The sequence below is a fragment of the Pithys albifrons genome, chromosome 2 (assembly GCF_047495875.1).
Source record: "Pithys albifrons albifrons isolate INPA30051 chromosome 2, PitAlb_v1, whole genome shotgun sequence".
Taxonomy (NCBI): Eukaryota; Metazoa; Chordata; class Aves; order Passeriformes; family Thamnophilidae; genus Pithys; species Pithys albifrons.
Genome location: NC_092459.1, coordinates 84,071,497 through 84,089,549, shown reverse-complemented (window position 1 = coordinate 84,089,549; position 18,053 = coordinate 84,071,497). Strand labels below are relative to the sequence as shown.

At 43.3% G+C, this 18,053-nt stretch overlaps 1 protein-coding gene across 7 annotated transcripts in view; it reads right to left on the bottom strand.

The window, feature by feature from the left end:
• LTBP1 (latent transforming growth factor beta binding protein 1) overlaps positions 1-1,156 on the bottom strand; it is a 199,898-nt gene extending 198,742 nt beyond the window's left edge. For 4 of the 7 annotated variants that reach the window (XM_071575835.1, XM_071575861.1, XM_071575880.1 and 1 more), the window contains exon 1: positions 276-1,155. In XM_071575835.1, the coding sequence (XP_071431936.1) occupies positions 276-721 (446 nt within the window). In that variant the 5' untranslated portion in view covers positions 722-1,155. Of the gene's footprint in view, positions 1-275 lie in introns of all 7 variants that reach the window. The other 3 variants (XM_071575851.1, XM_071575842.1, XM_071575890.1) reach the window with 2 other exon arrangements.
• Positions 1,157-18,053: the final 16,897 nt, after the last annotated feature.

Below are 18,053 nucleotides of genomic sequence, written 5' to 3'. Positions count from 1 at the left end.
GCGGACTCCGGGACAGGAGTGAGCGCGTCCCGCGCCCGGCCTCAGGTGCTGCGGGCAGGCGGCAAAGAAATGGGGGTGCTCCGCGTCCGCAGCGCGCCGGGCACCGGCGGCGGGCAGGTAACGCCGCGGTGCCCTCCAGGATCCCGGCACGGTCCCCCCCCCCCCGCCCCTACCCCTCCCGAGGGGGGCGACAGCGGCCGCGACGAGGATGCTGGAGGCGGTCGGGAGGCTGCGGTCCTGGGGCAGGGGACGTGCGGGGCGGGAGGGCGCCTTACCCCGGCAGCGGCGGCAGCTGGTGCTTCTGGCGGAGGGGCAGGGCGGCGCTGCTGTTGCCGTGGGGGCCCGGCGGCGTCTTGGGCCGCGGGCCGAAGCGAGCCGGCTTGGCGAAGGAGGAGGCGTGAGCGGCGGAGTTGGGGTGGACCTGCCCGGCGGGGCCCAAGCGCAGCTGGACGCCCGCGCTGCCCGGCTTGCTCATCCGCCGGGTCCGCTCCAGGGAACCTGCGCCGCTGTAGCGCGTGTTGAGCTGCACATTGAACGTGCGCTGCTGCTGCTCCCCCCCGAACAGCGTCGGGCGCTGCTGCCGGCTGCCAGAGGAGCCCCCCCGGCCGGGCTGCAGCACGTACGTGATCCTCCGCAGCCTGCCCTTTTCGGAGGCTGCGAGCGCTGGTGACAAAAGTGCACAGGCAGCCAGGAGCAGGAAGCCCCATCTGATCCGAGCCATTTCCACAGCAGGAGCCCCTGCAGCCGGCGAGCTTCGGGGACTCGCCGTATAAGGGTTTTCTCTCCGTGCGTGTGCGCGACCTGCGCCCGGGGCGCGGATCTCTCGTCCGCTCGCTGTCCCCCAACCTGCTCCAAGCGGTGGGAAGAAGGATAAAAACCTCAGGAACCTCCCGCCCGCCCCCCAAACTGTTTGGAAAGTTCAGCAAACACTTCGCCCCGTGGAGCAGGAAAACATTGTTGGAAGAAAGGAAGCGGCGGGTGCGAGCCGAGCTGCGAGCCGGAGCGGGAAGGGAGGAGGAGCAGCAGGGGAAGGGTGTTTGCTGGAGGGGGGTGGTCGCAATGGAGAGCAGATGTCTCGGTTGCCGGAGCTGCCAGGGGTCTGCGCGCGTGTGTAAGAAGCGGCCCCTAAGCCGGTCCGGGCTGTTCCCAAGCCCCGTCTTTAAGAGTTTCTCGGCGAGTGAGCGTGTGCGAGGGGAGGGGGCGGGCGGGGGGTGCCCCTGCCCCGGTGCCGCAGCCAATCTGGGCCCGCCGTGACGTCAGGCGGCGCTCCCGGGGCTGGGTAGGGGGCCGGGGCCGGGGCCGGGCTAGGTGACCGCGGCGCGCAGCGGGAGCGGGGTCCCGGCTCCCCGCCCGCCTCGCTAAGCAAACCTCAAAAATACCTGTTGTAACTTACAGGCACCGACTTGCCGTGTGTCCTAGCTGTCCCCGCAGTTGGGTTGGCGTACCTGTACGTCTGCAATAGCTCAGCCTTTCCGTTCCATTCGCTTTAAAGACCCGAAAGCGTTATATACATGCTTCACTGTATAGGTAGGAACTCGCTTAAAGCACTTACATTAAAGGTAAGCACGTTCCTTAGTCTCAGCCTGATGAGAGCCAGAAGTTGCTCTTAACAGAAATCCTAGCAGGATTAGGAGGGACTAGACGCTTTCTTGGTTTTCTTTGTTTCTAAAGCAGTGGGTATTACTAAAGAACAAAATAAAAACCACAATTGTACACTTGTAATTAATATATAAGCAAAACTGCCCACATTTTTCTTCAGTGGGTCATAACCAATCTCACCCTTTAGCATTGTAAACAAAAAAACAAAGTTCACAAAATAACCCAAAGATTACATCTTTTAAAATACTCAGGGGCTGATGCATCCGAGTTCTTCCCAAGAAAGTTTGTGAAGAATCAGTTTGCAAATCCAATAGCTTGGAATTCAGGTCCCCTCCCTGGGTTCTTCTTTGCTCTTTTCCAAAGCTTTAAGGACACTGACCCCAGCTCCAAACTGATGAGATTTTGCTCTTAAATGCTCTTGGCACAGTTACACAGCCAGCAAGTGGAGCAGGAGGGTTTTACATTGACAAGATTCCAGGCAAGAGCCAGTGTCAGGAGCACAACGGTCCCTTCCTCCTTAGTTCTCAACTATTTAAAACTGCTCAAAAATAAATAGATGTTTTAAATAGATGAGAGCATGGAGCTTGCTATAGTCACAGTGTAAGGGAGCCATATCTATGTTAAAGGCTTCTGCTCCAATGCCTCCAGCAATCTGAATTGAAACCCAATGTTTGAAAATGCCACAAGCACTTGGAGCTTCTAAATCCACAGTGGGTTAAACGAGAATGAAACTCTCTGGTGCTTCAGAGGAAAACTGAGATAAAGCCTGAAAGTTCCAGAGCCCCAGTCTGAAGATAACTAAGAAATTAACTGTGAGACCACTGCCTCCTTTTTTAGCAAACATACATCTGTTGTTTTTTTAACTTGGAAGACATTCTCAGCAAGTGAACTGTTCGGCCTTCCAAAGGCTAATTATTGTGAATCCCAAGCATGTTAAGTGTTTTTACAGTATTTAGGGAACAAAAAAATACCTTGAAACCAGAGTAGGGGGATGAGGACTGAGTAAGTAGAGAGAAATTGATGTGGTACTAGGAATTGTTGCTCTGCACAAGGCCACTGTCCTTCAGAAGTTTTCCAGAATGAGATCACAACTACGTGTGTGGCTTGGTTTGTTGAACAGAGGGCAAAAACTGCATCATTCCATAGCAGAAGCCAGTTGCTTTTGAGAAACGTGGGGCTTAAGTCACATCAAGCAGGAGGCAAATGGGTATATTACAGGCTACTATACAGCAAATGGTAAGGGACCGCAAAGGAAATACATTCACAAAGGTGGATACCTTGCTTAAAATCACTGAGGTGTAAAAACATTCCTCAAAAAATATTTGGTATTATCTGCAATTAATTGGTTGAGGTCAAGCACTCCTCGCAAATTTACATGGCAGATCTGATTTTCAGTGTTCTCTTTTTTCCCTTGGGTAAGGAAATCCACTCTTCTCTGTTTGTCTGCTATCTGGTTTTGCTCCCTCCCTCCCTCCTGCTCCTCCTCCACAAGTCTAGAGGGTCTTGGATGTTAGGGACCAGGTTTTGTTGCATTAACACATTAAGTTGGCCACAGAAGTTTTAACAGCTAAAGAGAACTTCAGTGAAGTTCTGTAGTCAAAAGCTCAGCTCAAAATTTCTTCACATGTCAAAGTTTCTGCTTCTAAAGGACAAAAGGTGCATCCAACACCAAACAGCCAGGTACTGGCCTTTCAAAATCAAGCCAGATGGCTACTAAATTTCCTGAAGATTCTTTAATAAACAGTATCACTGCTTATAAGAAACCTGCCCTGGCTATCTCCTTACTCCCTGACTTGAGTTAGCAGTGATAAACAGGAATTAGCATCTCACACCATCTTTCAGGCACACCTCTTGAAGAAGAGTTGGGAAAGCAGTTTGCACTGCTTCTGTTCTTTCCCCCTGTGGTTTATGACTAAGGGGTGAACTTAAGGAAATGTAAAGAAAGTTCCTTAGTCTATACACCACCCACCAGAGGGGCAGACCTTTGAGTGCTGTGCTGTAAGGGTGTAGCTGAGGTTGAGATGGGCATAACTGATTGGAAGACTGGAAGAAGAACAGAGGAAGGAGGCAGAATTGCTGCCCAATGAGATAGCAGTATTGCTTCAAGGTTTAAAGGTTTAATGAACAGGGAAGAAGTGAATCTGAGTATCTGCAAGAACCAAAATAGCATTATTCAAAGTAAAATGAAAGGAAAAACTGCCCTATATGTTTTTCTTGAAGCCTTGTGACTTTGAGGCTAGTCCCATGAGTTGAATAAGGAAGGACAATTTTTTTGAGCTGTTGTCTTGGTTGGAGGGGAAAAAAACCAAAATGTTTACCCACAAGCAGGGGAGGGGCCTCCTCCACGATAATCACACCACTCTTTATCAAATTTAAGAAAAGGAATTTTAATACAAGAAGGATAACTGATATATATATATATACATATACATATATATATATATATATATATATATATATACAGACTAGTGCAACCCACTTCCCCAACACCACATGAGAAAGAAAAAAAAAACAAACAACAACAAAACCCAGCAGGTTTTCCTCCGGGAAGAAAAGTTATACTTAAGTGTCAATATCACAGCCCGGCTGGCTGCAGAGTGAGTTTCAGTCCCTTTCCAGCGAGACAGACGAGCAGTGGGCTTTCAGATGGACTCAGTCTCTTCCCCCTGTGTTCCCCGTCCAAGAAGCAGAAAAGTACGAGCAACCAGAAGCAAATCCAAGGCAGGCAGCAGCAGCAACGTGGCCAGAACCAGGCAGGGGCAGGCAGCAGCAGCAACGCAGCCAGAAAGCAGTCAGGGGTAGGCATCAGCAGCCGCGCGGCCAGAAAAGCAGTCCAGGCATGACGGCAGTGAGACAGCCAGGAAAGCCCCAGCAGTAATCAGCAGGGCAGCCTGCCTCCTCGGAGGCCCCACTCCCGCATTCTGCCGAGCCAAGACTGGAAAGAATATCCAAAAAAAACCCCAAAAGAGACAAACCTGCCCCCACCCAAGTGATCAACAGTTAACTACTTCTTTTGTTAACTGCTGGCCTGGGCAGTTAAGTGGCAGGGGAGAGAATTTACATAATAATCCCAAACTACAACATTATCCACCCCTAAATTCTCTTCCATGCCAATACTCTACATTAAACTTAAATTTTCTTTCAAATATTTAAGTGTTTACAAATACAGTAATATGAGTCGTTTACCCAGAGATAAGTTCCCCTTGAGGTACACATCGTGTCTCTCCATCTTCCTGCATCACCCACCAGGTGGAACCAGATCCTTGAGCAAAGACAACCCCACGAATGGGTTTGCCTTTGCCTGAGGCAGGGTTAATCCAGACTGTTTTCCCTAGCATACCTCTCAGGTGTATTACAGGAACTTTATCTCCATCTACAGTGTGAAGGGGTTCTGATTGGGCAGGACCGGCTCGATTGACAGAGCCTCTAGTGTTGACTAGCCATGTAGCCTTTGCTAAGTGTTGATCCCAGTGTTTGAAAGTCCCTCCACCCAACGCCTTCAAAGTGGTTTTCAACAGTCCATTACACCGTTCAACTTTCTCGGCAGCTGATGCATGGTAGGGGATATGATGCACCCACTCAATGCCATGTTCTCTTGCCCAGGTGGCAACTAAGCTGTTTTTGAAATGAGTTCCATTATCTGACTCAATTCGTTCTGGGGTGCCATGTCGCCACAGCACTTGTTTTTCCAGGCCTAGGATGGTGTTCCGGGCAGTGGCGTGAGGCACTGGGTGTGTCTCCAGCCACCCTGTGGTTGCTTCCACCATGGTGAGCACATAGCGCTTGCCTTGGCGGGTCTGTGGCAGTGTGATGTAGTCAACCTGCCAGGCCTCCCCGTACTTATACTTATCCCAGCGTCCACCATACCACAGGGGCTTCACTCTCTTAGCCTGCTTAATGGCAGCACATGTCTCGCAGTCGTGGATAACCTGAGAGATAATGTCCATGGTTAAATCCACCCCCCCACTCCCGCGTTCCGCCGAGCCAAGACTGGAAAGAATATCCAAAAAAAACCCCAAAAGAGACAAACCTTCCCCCACCCAAGTGATCAACAGTTAACTACTTCTTTTGTTAACTGCAGGCCTGGGCAGTTAAGTGGCAGGGGAGAGAATTTACATAATAATCCCAAACTACAACAGCTGTTAAAGTTGGTAGCACTCTGTTCTCCATCGTTCTTGTCATCAAACCAAGGAGACAGGACTGTGGCCCTGTGTCTCATGGAGGATGTGTGTGCATAGGCTTGCAGGGCAATGAGGGACATTTGCTGGATGCTTCAGTGAGGATGTACATTATGTTGAGGGTAAAGTCATCTGAGCATGGGTGATCACTGAGCCAACCTTATGCATCACAGTGCCACAGTATCCCCCTGTGACTCAATGTCCACATTAGCCAGGCAGTAAGCAGAATAATCGGCAATGCCTGATGTGTCGAGCTACAGGACCAATTAGGTCCACCAGGCAACAAGCCTTAGCCTGTAAGGAAAGCTGTGTTGGGAGCTCACACTTAATATTAGAGTTTGACAAGGCTCAATGCTGTGTTTAGCCTCAATGTTGGCTGTAGAAGAGAAATTTTACAGTACTGTAGCTCTATTAGCTTTGATAATATTACTCCAAACTTCTTTTGAGCTAAAGGAGGAAAAGCAGTCTCTATAATTTCTTGTAAGCTGAGAATCAGCTGGAGACCTGTCTTTTCCTTTTTCGTACTATACAATTATCTGCAAAAAGTCCTGTATTCTGCTGGCTAAATTATACTTTTGACCATAGCTCTGTACAGGTAACATGACTCTAATTTAGTGTCTTCTTTCTGAAAAAAAGAGAACAGCTTAGTCTCATTATCATCAGAGTACGAAAAAGAAGGAATTGATGTTTATTATGTCACTATATAGCACAAGTGACAGAATATATACATGATTTGCAGAGTAAGATCATATAGATGTTCATATAATTTCTGCATGGTGTTTTTTGAACCAAACTGTACCTTCCAACCCTGACTATTGCTCATTCTTTGAGGCAGAAACTGTAATTACTCTATGATTTGCAACTAATATCCTGAGCCCTCAACTGTTCCTGAGTGTTACCACAGTATAGATATCATTAATAATGTTTCACAAAAGGAAAAGTACTGCTCACTTTATCCCTGTAGGAACTTACATTTACTTGCAAGGAACTCAAGAGTCAGACTAGGTCTGGATGTATGTATGAGGCTTTGGAAGGAAGCAGCTTAACTTTGATGGACCCATTCACTACTGGTGACCTTGTGACTTGGAGATCTGTAATGATCATACTTGGAACATCTCAGTGATTCCAGAGTCACACTACATTACCTTGGGTAAACAACCTGCCTCTCCCTCATTGGATTTACTGAATCCAAAGTGCATGAATGCATCTTTGTAGTGCCTTCCCCAGCACCTCCTCTGAAAGAAGTCATCATCTCCCAAGGCATCATTATTGTCACTGCAATCAGGGCTCTGCTGCATTAAGCACTGTACACAATATGAGCCAATAAATCATACTGGCTTCTTTGACTGAAAGTCACATGGTCCTGAAGCAGATTGGCTTTTCAGGGATGAAGGAACTTTTATGATGAGCTTGGTCTGTGATATGAATTCTTATCTTGGAGCAATACAGGTCCTGGGTGGCATTGGGTTTCTGAAGCAGACGGATTAGCATGTGGGTACTCCAGAGCCACAAGCCTGGATGGGAAAGGAAAACAGACCAATGACAGCAGAGGTAGGGGTCATCTCTGCTCCTTAGACTGCTACTAAAAGAGATTGCAGTAAGGACTTTTTTTCTCTTATTTTTGGCATTAAGTGACACTGAAAGTTGGATCCATTTGGCCAAAGTCTGATGCCAGTCCACAACTACTGACCACCATCATATCCAGCAAAATACACACTCAAGGCAAGTAGCTTCTTTTTAATTTTTTGACATGACAATTGTAGTAAAAGAAGTTGTGTGGATTTGCATAGTCTTGAATTCCATTTTAGCAGAAATTCCTTCTAGAGTATTTGGCAGTTTCATCGTTATCCTCACATACATAAAATAACTGATTCAGAAATACAAGATTTTTTCCAAGATATGAAAATCTCCACATTGTGCTGTTGCAATTATTCTTCCCCTCAAGGAAATAAATATCTCTTGTCTACACAACAATTAAAATATCCATTGAACTTTTTTATTACACCATCCCTTGCAACTGTTTGTTTCTTTGTACAACCCCGTGTACACTGAAAGTAAATAAACTGCAGAGGAAATTAGGTGCAAAGGCACACAAAAATAAGAAAATATATTTCATTATTTTACTTTACCTTAAGAGAAGACATATTTAAACAAACATATTCTTCACAAAAGCAAAGTAAATATTATAACCAACATTTGAAAACTCTCACAGTGTGACTATGTCATATGCCAAGAATACCAACCTCTACAAAAGTCAACTCCAGCAGTGAATGCTGTGTGCTGCTGACTTATAAAAGCTGAAGGAAATAGAGTCTGTGTAAAACAAAGCTGCTCCTGACTTGAATCAGCATTGAGAACATCTTTAAATTTTCATAGTTATACATAATCTAGGCAGACTAGCAAATTGGCATAAGTGGAAATGAAGCAGACAGAAGTATTATGAGACTATGGAAAGAGGAGCCATGGCTCATGAGAACACCAGCCATGATTAACCCTGCAACAGCTGCTTAATAACTTGAAGGGCAATGCTTTCAAACCCTTGTCTGTGCTTGGTCTCCCTCTCTGACAGTCTTGGATAATGTTGGGTGGATGGCTTTGGTATCTACTGTCCACTTTAGTCTTGCTCTCCATGTCACAGAGACAAAACCCAGCCCTGCTTACACTGCTGTGCTGTAGGCTAGTACCTGAGCTTGACAGGGTAAACAATTGTTTAAAGACCAGCTGGGCACACAGAGCAGCAGATCCTGGCTGTCTGAATTTAAAAAAGGGCAGAAACTACTTCTAATGATGCACTTGGAGCAGCTCCCAGCACACCAATGTTAGAGGTTGAGAGTATGTGTATAGGTTCTCTGTCTGCTGCTCTTTCAAGGTTTGTGGTGGAAGGTGATGGAATGAAAATTACAAGCTTTCTTTAAAAAAAAAAAAGTAGGTAGGGAGAAAAATGCTGGGCTTTCATTTCCATCACTTTCATTTCCATCACTTTTTCTCCAGTAGCAAAATGCATCTGCAGAGGTGTTTAATGTCAGTCTCCAGTGTGTCTGTGTTTTGCATCAGGATGCTTGAACACTGACCATGGTCTGAGCAGGAAGAACTCTGAGGATCCCCTCTACCCTCAGTTACCATATGCATCTGTGATGAGGTGTGGCATCACGCCTAACAAGCAGCCTCAGTTGGAAACAGGCACAGCTGCTGCCCATTTTGGGTGGATCAGAAACCATTCTCAAGAAAGCAAGCCTGCAAGGTAATCTTGTAGAAGCCTTCCTGGAGTAGGCTACAGGTGGGAAGGAGATTGAGGACTGGAATAGAGGGCATGGCAGAAGGGATAAAGCAAACCCCAGAAAAAAGCTGAATGCCTGAGCTTACAGATGATGCCAAGCACAATCTGAACTGACCTTGCCACCAAGAAGTGATAACATGAGGGTACCCTAGAGAGAGACACAGCCGCCCAGCAGAGAGGCTCACCTGTATTTAGAAAACAGAAATTGAGTGTGGCCTTATAGTAAAAAGGCTTAGCCAAGGAGGCCCTGGTAGTGGCTGACTGCACCAGATAATCCAAACATCGTCTGTAACCAGCCAAATCAAAGTGATGTGAGTGACTACTTGACTAGAACCTTTTTCAGGTTAAAGTCTGTTTAGCTGTGTTCACCTGTTAGGGTCAGGACACTGAGCCTAAAAAACAAAACAAAACAAGAACAAAACAAAAAAAGGAGAAGTATGAATATGAAAATAATAAATTTTATCCTCCTTTAATAGCTGTATTTCAAATAAGTCTCTATAATTGTCAGGAAAAGTATGAATATGAAAATCATACATTTTTATCCTCCTTTAATAACCATATTTAAAATAAGTCTCTATAATTGTCAGATTGTTTTAAGCTTGCCATTGTAATTTACCATGCCTTCCTAGAGCAGCAGCAGATGAATCTAAACAGTCCGTGGCTTGTGGTCCACCCGCAGCAAGCCCACGACCCCGTCCTGCAGTCAGACATTCCCGTGACGGCCCGCCGGTGAGTCACCCAACCGCAGCTCTGGCTGCCGGCAAACGGAGCCCACCTGAGGGGCAGCCTTTCACTGCTGCCTTCACTCAGGCACTCACACGCTTCTCCCAGGGGCGCTCCCGGCTCCGGCACAGGCGGTGTCTCGGCAGAGGCGCGCTGATGGTCTCCTCAGAAGCCTTTAGCACACAAAAGCAGACGCTCCCGCTACATCTGCAGGCTGATGTATCAGAATACACAGATTTACAGGGCAATGTAATAATATCACATGCAGCAGAAAGGAACAACATGCAGAAAGTCTTTCAGCTATACACATCTGTATTCCTATTTGAAGAAAAAGGAGGATGTGCCTCAGTGCTAAATAGTCTGTGAGTAAGACTCTTGTTTGAATCACATGTAGTTGGACTGTAAAGAGTAGAACCATTCTCTATCCAGACATGGGTCATCCAGGAAAGCAAGTATTTCAGCTCAAATAGCCTTTTTTTTCTTTTTCTTATGTTACTTGTGTTGACTTCCAGCCAGCAGCACACAGAAAATTCAGACAGCTCTCTAGATTCAGGATTCATGCGTAGGTGCATTTGCTAGCTTTGTTCATATTGAAGTTTAAAATTTTTGGAAAAATTAAAAAAATCAGATTCCTATCATTTTTTTTTCCAAAACAGGCACAGCATTTTAAAGAACTGTAGTTTTGACCTATCAAGACTTCAACTGAAAAGATGTAATCTGAAAACTAAAAGAAGGATGTGCCTCTGCACAGAAGGTTTTCATCTATTCCTATTCAAAGCACATTGATGGCCATCTCTGACCTAAAACCATGTAATACCTATATTCCTTCCAAGCTGAATTAATCTGTGTTGCTCCTCATTTTCTGTGGAGCTGTAGCGAATCCTGACAAGGATCAGGATTCTGCTCCAGGCCAGTAAGTTTGATAATTTACAGAGTTGATTTAAAGGTAACCATGATTATGAAAAGCAGAAGTTATGACTGCCAGCTATTTAAATTGAGAGAAACCCCCTCCAGTTGAGAAAACCTGAACAAAGATCATACATAAGTCCTTAACATTGGCAAAAACACCAGTGGGTTTTATGAGTGTTTGCCAGCATTGCAAGAGATGACAACATTTTCAGCAGCTGCAGGAATCTCTTGTGATTCCATACAGTTCAGCTCATCAACTACTGATATTTTCAACTTCAGTTCTTCATTATGTAAAGCAGCTTTGCAGGCCACAGTCATACAATTCTTTAGTCTTCTCTTGCCATCTATGTTACCATGTATCTTTCAAAGACTGGAATAGTTTTATGCTAATTGACTTTGATATGTTTAAAGATAGGGCTGATAAATTGAACTCCTCTACTACTTTTTCTTATGCTTTGTTAGTTTTAAAGTGAGATGGGCTTTTTCCTTCTGAAAGAATTTAAGATTTGGTTTTATTGCATAGAGGATCTTGGTGACTTAACAACACATTTTGGTAGAACAAAGATTTTTACAAATAGTTATGTTAAATGAAAGATTCACAACAGGAGTTTAAATATTTCCTTACGATTTAACATAGGGTTTGTAAAGAGAGAAAAAAAAAAAGAAGATCCATATCCATAACTCACATATTAAAAGGTTTTGTTTGGAATCTGCATCCAAATCTCATCTCATTTCTGTGATCTCCAAGTTTTCCAGCTGGAAGTGCCTGAGGATTAAGTTCTGCCCTGGTCTGGAGAAACTTCGGAGTTTTGCTTGACTTATGCATGTTTTAGACTGTTATTAGAAGCTCTAATCAGCACATTAGGGAAGTTGGGTTTTTTTCTCTTTTCACTGAAAACTTGTTTGTACAGATGAGCTGAGGCTGAATTTGCATTTAAACTAAACCACTTTAGCAAGTAATTTTCTTGAATACAACTCTTTCCAAATGTTTCCACAGCAATTTTTTTTAAAGTGTCCATAATATTGCCACCAAACTGGTAGCTTAATATCCACATTATGAATAAAAATCAAAACCCAGTTTTTACTGTGTTGTCTAGTGGAGATTTTTGTGAAGAAGAATAGGGGTAGCATATTGTTGAAAGAGCTACTAGGAATCCTCAAGGCAGGGAGCATTTTTCTTTATTTTTTACTAAGTGTGCCTGCTGTAAATAACTGTTCCATCGTTTGTTTCGTGTATTGCATGAAAAAGAGTTAATGTGACCATCTAATTAAGTAGAACATACGTGTAGAATACTTCATTAGCTGGTTTTCACAGTTAAGAGAAATGTGCTTTACGGTTTCTTTTTCCTCTCTGACTGTGCTGTAATCTTCAGTGCATGTTAGCCTGTATCATGAAAGCTTATCTACTCAGCAAAGGAGGTTTCACTGGTAAAGTAGTTTAGCTCTATGCCAAACTGGAAAACTTCACCCTCCCCCGAGGTAAATAAAATCCCAGGATAAGCATGAGTTCAAGTCGAGCAAGTTCTTCACTAGTTACTCTTTCCATGAGTCACACACTTCTCTTCTGTTGAATCTGTCCAGCTCCTTTCTCTCAGTGATATAAGATCAGCATAATCCAAATTATCTTTCATAGCTGAAAACAAGACTAACCTCTAATACTAACAAGAATAAAAGCCCTCTGCAGTTACAGACCTAACTTTCATTCTTTCCTTCTGCAGTTTTCTTCATTTTTCTGTTCCTCTTACTCTTTTCTGAGGTCTGTCTCTCTAATCAGAACAACGTGCTTACCCTCTCACATGGATCATTTCTAAAGCAGCCACCAATCTTCCCAATGTTTTTCAGTCAGGGAGATGCTTTTCTTTTCTTACACTATCTGATTGTGTCTCCATTAGGAAATGATGTTGGCATGTGATCATTCCTCAGAGCAAATCAGCAGCGGTGTGGTGGTAGACAGAGCCTGAGTTCCAGGGTTAGTACTGCCTGGTTCAGTCCACTTCTAATTTAAAGAAAGATTCTTATTTTGGGGAAAAGCTAATGCCCTTTGAGCATTCTGTCTGATCCTGTAATAAATTAATCTTGCACAGTGTTTTAACTATTATATACCACCATTGTTTCCACAAGGTAACTCCAGCAAGAACTATAAATACAAAAATGCTTTTACTTTTGTGACTTCATAAACCAGAAACACTCTCTCATAGAATAACCTGTTTTATCCAAAGAGGGTCATATAGCACAGTGATTAGCATCTTTCAGGGCTGGGTGTTAAGGATGGTATGTGGGAAACCTTTGTTGAAAAGGAAGAAAATAACACATTCAAAAGAACAAAGAAGACTTAAACTGAGAATGTGCATGAGAAACCATGAGTTAGTTTTCGTCACTGATAGTGCTGATTCCACATATTATAAGCCGATCTGAAATACTGTGCACAGAAAGCAGAGTAGTCCCAATGGGGACCTTTGGGTTTTATTGGGTATTATGTGATACGTGCACAAAGGTTTGTGTATTGGCCAAGAGAATCTTGTCACAGACAAAAATCCCATTGAACCACTTGGAATGTTTTCACAGTTTCATTTTCCAGGATATCTCCAGAAGTGTAGCTAGTGATGTCTAAGCACAGTGGAAGATGAATGATATTCTCCTGACCTTCAGTAGTAGGTTAAGCCACTAGGTAGTCTGTCGAGTCCAAAAGGAGTTACACTAATATTTTGGCTGCCTGAACCTGTAATTTAAAGGTGTTTAGAGTTACAGGTTTATGAGTATACTGAAGTAACAGAAACTATAGCACAACATGCTTTGAACTGCAGGCAGTTAATTATTCTCTGTTTATCTCTGTTTGTTTTACTAGGTCTCTTTTTTTACCTACATGTTTTACAGTAAACAAGAATAAACTTCATTAGGATTTATATATAACAAATGCCAATGTACTTAGAGGAAAAATCTAAGCCCCATAACAGGTTTTGCTTTGTTTTGAAAGTACAATGGTGTGAAGGCTGAGCACATGGTTTAGGTTCCCTTTTATCACTTTAGAGTGTTGTCTGGCTTTTCCAAACCATATACATAAATATGACCATATAACCAGGAGATACGAAAACACTTTCTAAACATGTGCTTGCCCACGGTACCACAATTTACAGAGACTCAGAGCTGGCACTGTGTTCTGACACAGAAATTTAGGGTTGCACCACACATTCTGAACAATTGCTCTAATGTTTGAAATACAATGGCTACACTGTTTTGTTTCCAAGTTCTTTGGTAAAAATCAGTACAGATTTTTTGGTATAATAGTAGCTCTCCAGATATTGTAAAAAAGTATTCAGTGTATTATTTCTGAATTAGCTGTAACTTCTAATATTCTAATAAAAAATCTTCATATTAACTTGCACTTGGGGCAAAAACTTGGAAATTCAGTGAAAATTCTTACTAGTAGTAGCCTGTGAATTTAGAAGCAGCAGGTGGAACACAAACAAACAAATAAAACAGGTTTTCTAAGAAAACCTCCAAGTTACATAGACCAGTTTCATTATTATAAACCAGCAAGTCAACCAAGCACTATGTTTTATGAGGTGTTAGAGAGTCAGAGGAAAAGGGGCTGGGGAACTGAAAAAATAGAAGTGCAAGGTAGTGGAGAAAAAACCCCCACATTTGCCCTATTAGAAGACAATTCCCTGTGCTGGGTGTAGTTGGGATATATGCTGTATAACTACACACAGCCTGGTGCTCCTCAGCCCAGAGAAGTTCACTTGAAAAACCTCAAAGGTTTTCCTAGCCTCACAGGTTTTAACTTTTGTAACACTGTATTGATCACAGTCCAGTCACTTTTGCATACAGACATTCCTCATTGAGTGGTTGTAAGACAGGAAGATTTTGGGGACCTATTCATTCTAAGCTTATTTCTTAATGGCAACTCATATTTCTGCTTTCCTGGTGTCCAAAACTGACCTTTTCATTTCGACTCAAAGGAAGCACCTGTGTGGGACGAATACACTGAGCAAACAGCTGCCAGTAGTATGGTAGGATGCCTGTCATGACACCAGTAGTAGGACTTGCCTGTCACCGTATCCTTCTGTGAGGCTCTGAAAGGAGAAGGTGCTTATGTGTTAAAAATTTTTTTTTTTTTGAAAGAGACATTGAAAAATGTGAGCCAAAAGGTGATCTTTGCAACCTTGCAGCTATCCATGGTCTCTGCTACATTTAACCCAGCTAGACAGAATCTTTTGACTGAATTACAGGAATGCTACAGCAATTTTTTTTCCCCTTATACTTCAGTAGTTCTCAGCAAAAATGTCAACTTACCTGGGCTTAAGCTGACACTGCTGTGGCTCACTGTCGTTTCTAACACTGTCTAGTTCTATTAATCAGCTAATAATACTCACACCTATGCAACACTTTTCATTTATAGACTTCAATACACTGGCACAGCTGCACCCCCATTTTACACAAGGAAAAAGTCAAGGAAAGTGAGGTCAACACTGGACTTTCTGAGGCATGCTGCAGTTTGGGTGGCACGAGGCTGACGGATATTGTTTTTTTCCTCTGGTGTGCTGGAAAAGGGTTTAATTAGCCACAGCAGATTTCAAGTGTGCAGCCATTTATGGGGCTGAGGGCCCCACAGGGTTCCCACATGTCTGGAAGGCACAGCTGGTTGTGCTGCGGGTGTGGGGGCTCAGCCCAAAGTGTGGCAGGTCCCTCCTGCCACTGCCTCGGGGCACAGCACATCTGCTCCACCCAAACACTGCCTGCTGTCATGGTACAGGGAGAGGCAGGAATAAAGGAGAGGGAGATGCACAGCTTTGGAAAGGTTGGTGCATGGGGTCAGAGAGAAGGTGAAGGGGAGACTGTGTAAGGAAAAGGGGACACATAGCAGAAACTCCCAGGACAGTGAGAGAAAATCCATTCAGGGGAGAAGAACAGGGACACACTGCACCTTGTACACTTAAGTTTTGATCTGGCAGAAAAGTATAAGTGTCCTTTAAATGTGAGGAGCTGGAATACAAAGGTGCCTGAGCTTTGCAGTTTTGCCATCTTTCCACTCAGACATCTGTCCATGTTCCTGCCCTGTACCGGAAACATTCATAGAATTATAGTCCAGTTCTCCTGTAAGCTTAACAGAACAGGAAACCAAACCCCTGTCATTACACAAGAACAAAATGGACCATAAAGCAAGATTCCATGTGAGGGCTAACTGTGCAGTCCTTGTTCCTTGGAGCAAACCAATCATCCATGGTGCACAGGCATACCAATCTCATTTTCATAGCCTCAATTTCATTGCCCAACCACTTCTTTGAAAGGCTGACACCATCTTTTAATTTTCAGCCTCCATTTATGCATCACCACTTTGTATCGACTCCCTACTTTGTGTGTGAGAACTTTCTTTCCACCTTGGCAAAGTTCAGCGCTTTTCCTAAGTGGATTAACAGGTATGTTGAGTTAACTTCAAGTCTATTAGCACATCACTTATGGATTAATAACAAGATCTATGTTTATACAGGACTTTATATCCACTGTACTTCCTAATACCTTGGAATTGTAAATATAAAATATTAATTCCCTTTACAGAGGTACAGACAATGTTCTTGTCTTAAACTACTAAAAAAGGTGTAATGCAGAAGTAGACAAATAGATTTATCAGTTAAATAACTAAGCTTTAGCCTTAAAAAAACATTTAAATAACATAGCATTAACAAAATATTAAAACAGTGTGGAGTTACAGCTTAAATAATTAGAGACATTAGAGAAAACACACTTCAATAACCAAATATTAGAAAGTTTGCTCTGAGAGTGGAGCTTATCAGTTTAAAACCCCACAAAATATTGGCATACAGTTACTTGACAATCACATCACAGCTTATGTGTTGAACAGGAAATACACATTGGACCCCTCTGTTGAGTATAACTTAGTTTTTATGTGGTTTAAGTTTTAAGGCATTTGTACATTTACCACTTAGAGTGCTAGGTCCAAAAAAAAATCAAAACCAAACAGAAATATACTCTAAGAATAGGCTACCAAGTGTTTGTAGCATACGCATCAAAATACTCAGGAAAATCATAACCTGAATTTTTCTAAAACGGTTTAAAGAAAGTCACCCGCAGCTGTTAGGTTCTGATTTCCTTTCAAAATTAGATTATTAATTTAGATGCAAGTAGAAGGTAAATTTGGCTATCCCATTTTAAGTATCAGTGTCCATATAATGATATTGTTCCCTATTTTGTAGCAATTCCCTAATTACAAAGAAATTCTGAGTTGCTGGAAAGCTGTGCCATCAGACAGCTGGCTCAGCCAATCAAAAATAGGATTTCCGTTTTAAAGTTAATATTGCCATTCATGGCCATGGGTCGTGTGCAGCTCTAACACAGCTGTTCAGGATAACAAGGAAGCAGACAAAGGCATATTTCAGCCTTCCAAACCTTGCCGCACTGCTTTTGCTTTGGGAAATGATGGGAGGACACAGGCTTCTGGCTGGGGCATACCCCTGGGAGCTGGTGGACCGATACATTTTTCCTTAAAGCTCCTGCCTGCTCATCCACATGGCTACAGACTCAGACAGAAACATGGTGTGGGGTGAGGAAGATGGGGGGGCTGCAGCCCAGCTCCGCTGCCCCTCTGCCAGCTGCAAAGGAAACATCTCCCTGCCCTCCCTGCCAGGGCTGCTGCTCCCTCATGGACACTGCACACTGAGCTTAATCCCTTTACAAGCAGAAAGCAATTTTTTTGCCTAGAGGTTGGGAAGGGGAAAACCAAACACAGGCAGTTTCACTAATTTGAATCTTCAGTCATGTTTGAGTGAGTGATGGTACAAAAGTGTCCTGTGATACCTCTGTGTGCATGGGAAAGCAGGCAGGAACATGCACATGGGAGGTACACACAAACTCCTAAAAATAAGAGGCTATAAATGTACAGCAGAGTCAAAAGTAAGTGAAATGTTTTCAGAAAATTCTAAAGGGAAGAGTGGAAAAAAAGCAGACCAGCCCTCTGGGAACTCCGCTTTCCTAAGTCATAAAACCCTCTGTTTTCCCTGTCTGGAAAAGTTGTCCACAATGCTCAGAACAATATGCTTTTATTTTTAGTCTTTTACACCAAATAACCATGAAAAAGAAATATCCAGTGTCAATGGCTGTGAGTGGGCGAAAGCACCATCTTCTAGTTAGGAGAGATATGTTTTCAAAAGCTGGAGTCTAAGACATGAAAGTGAAATTGTTCAACAAAATTAACAAGTAAACTTGATATTTCAGAAACATGTATATGTCCTTATTTAAAACATGTTTTTCAACTGCTTTAGTTTTTTTATGCCATGTGTAAAAAATATTTCATGTTCTTCACTTGGAAATTCACAGAAATTTAGAATCTTTAAAAGTTCCGAAAAATTGAT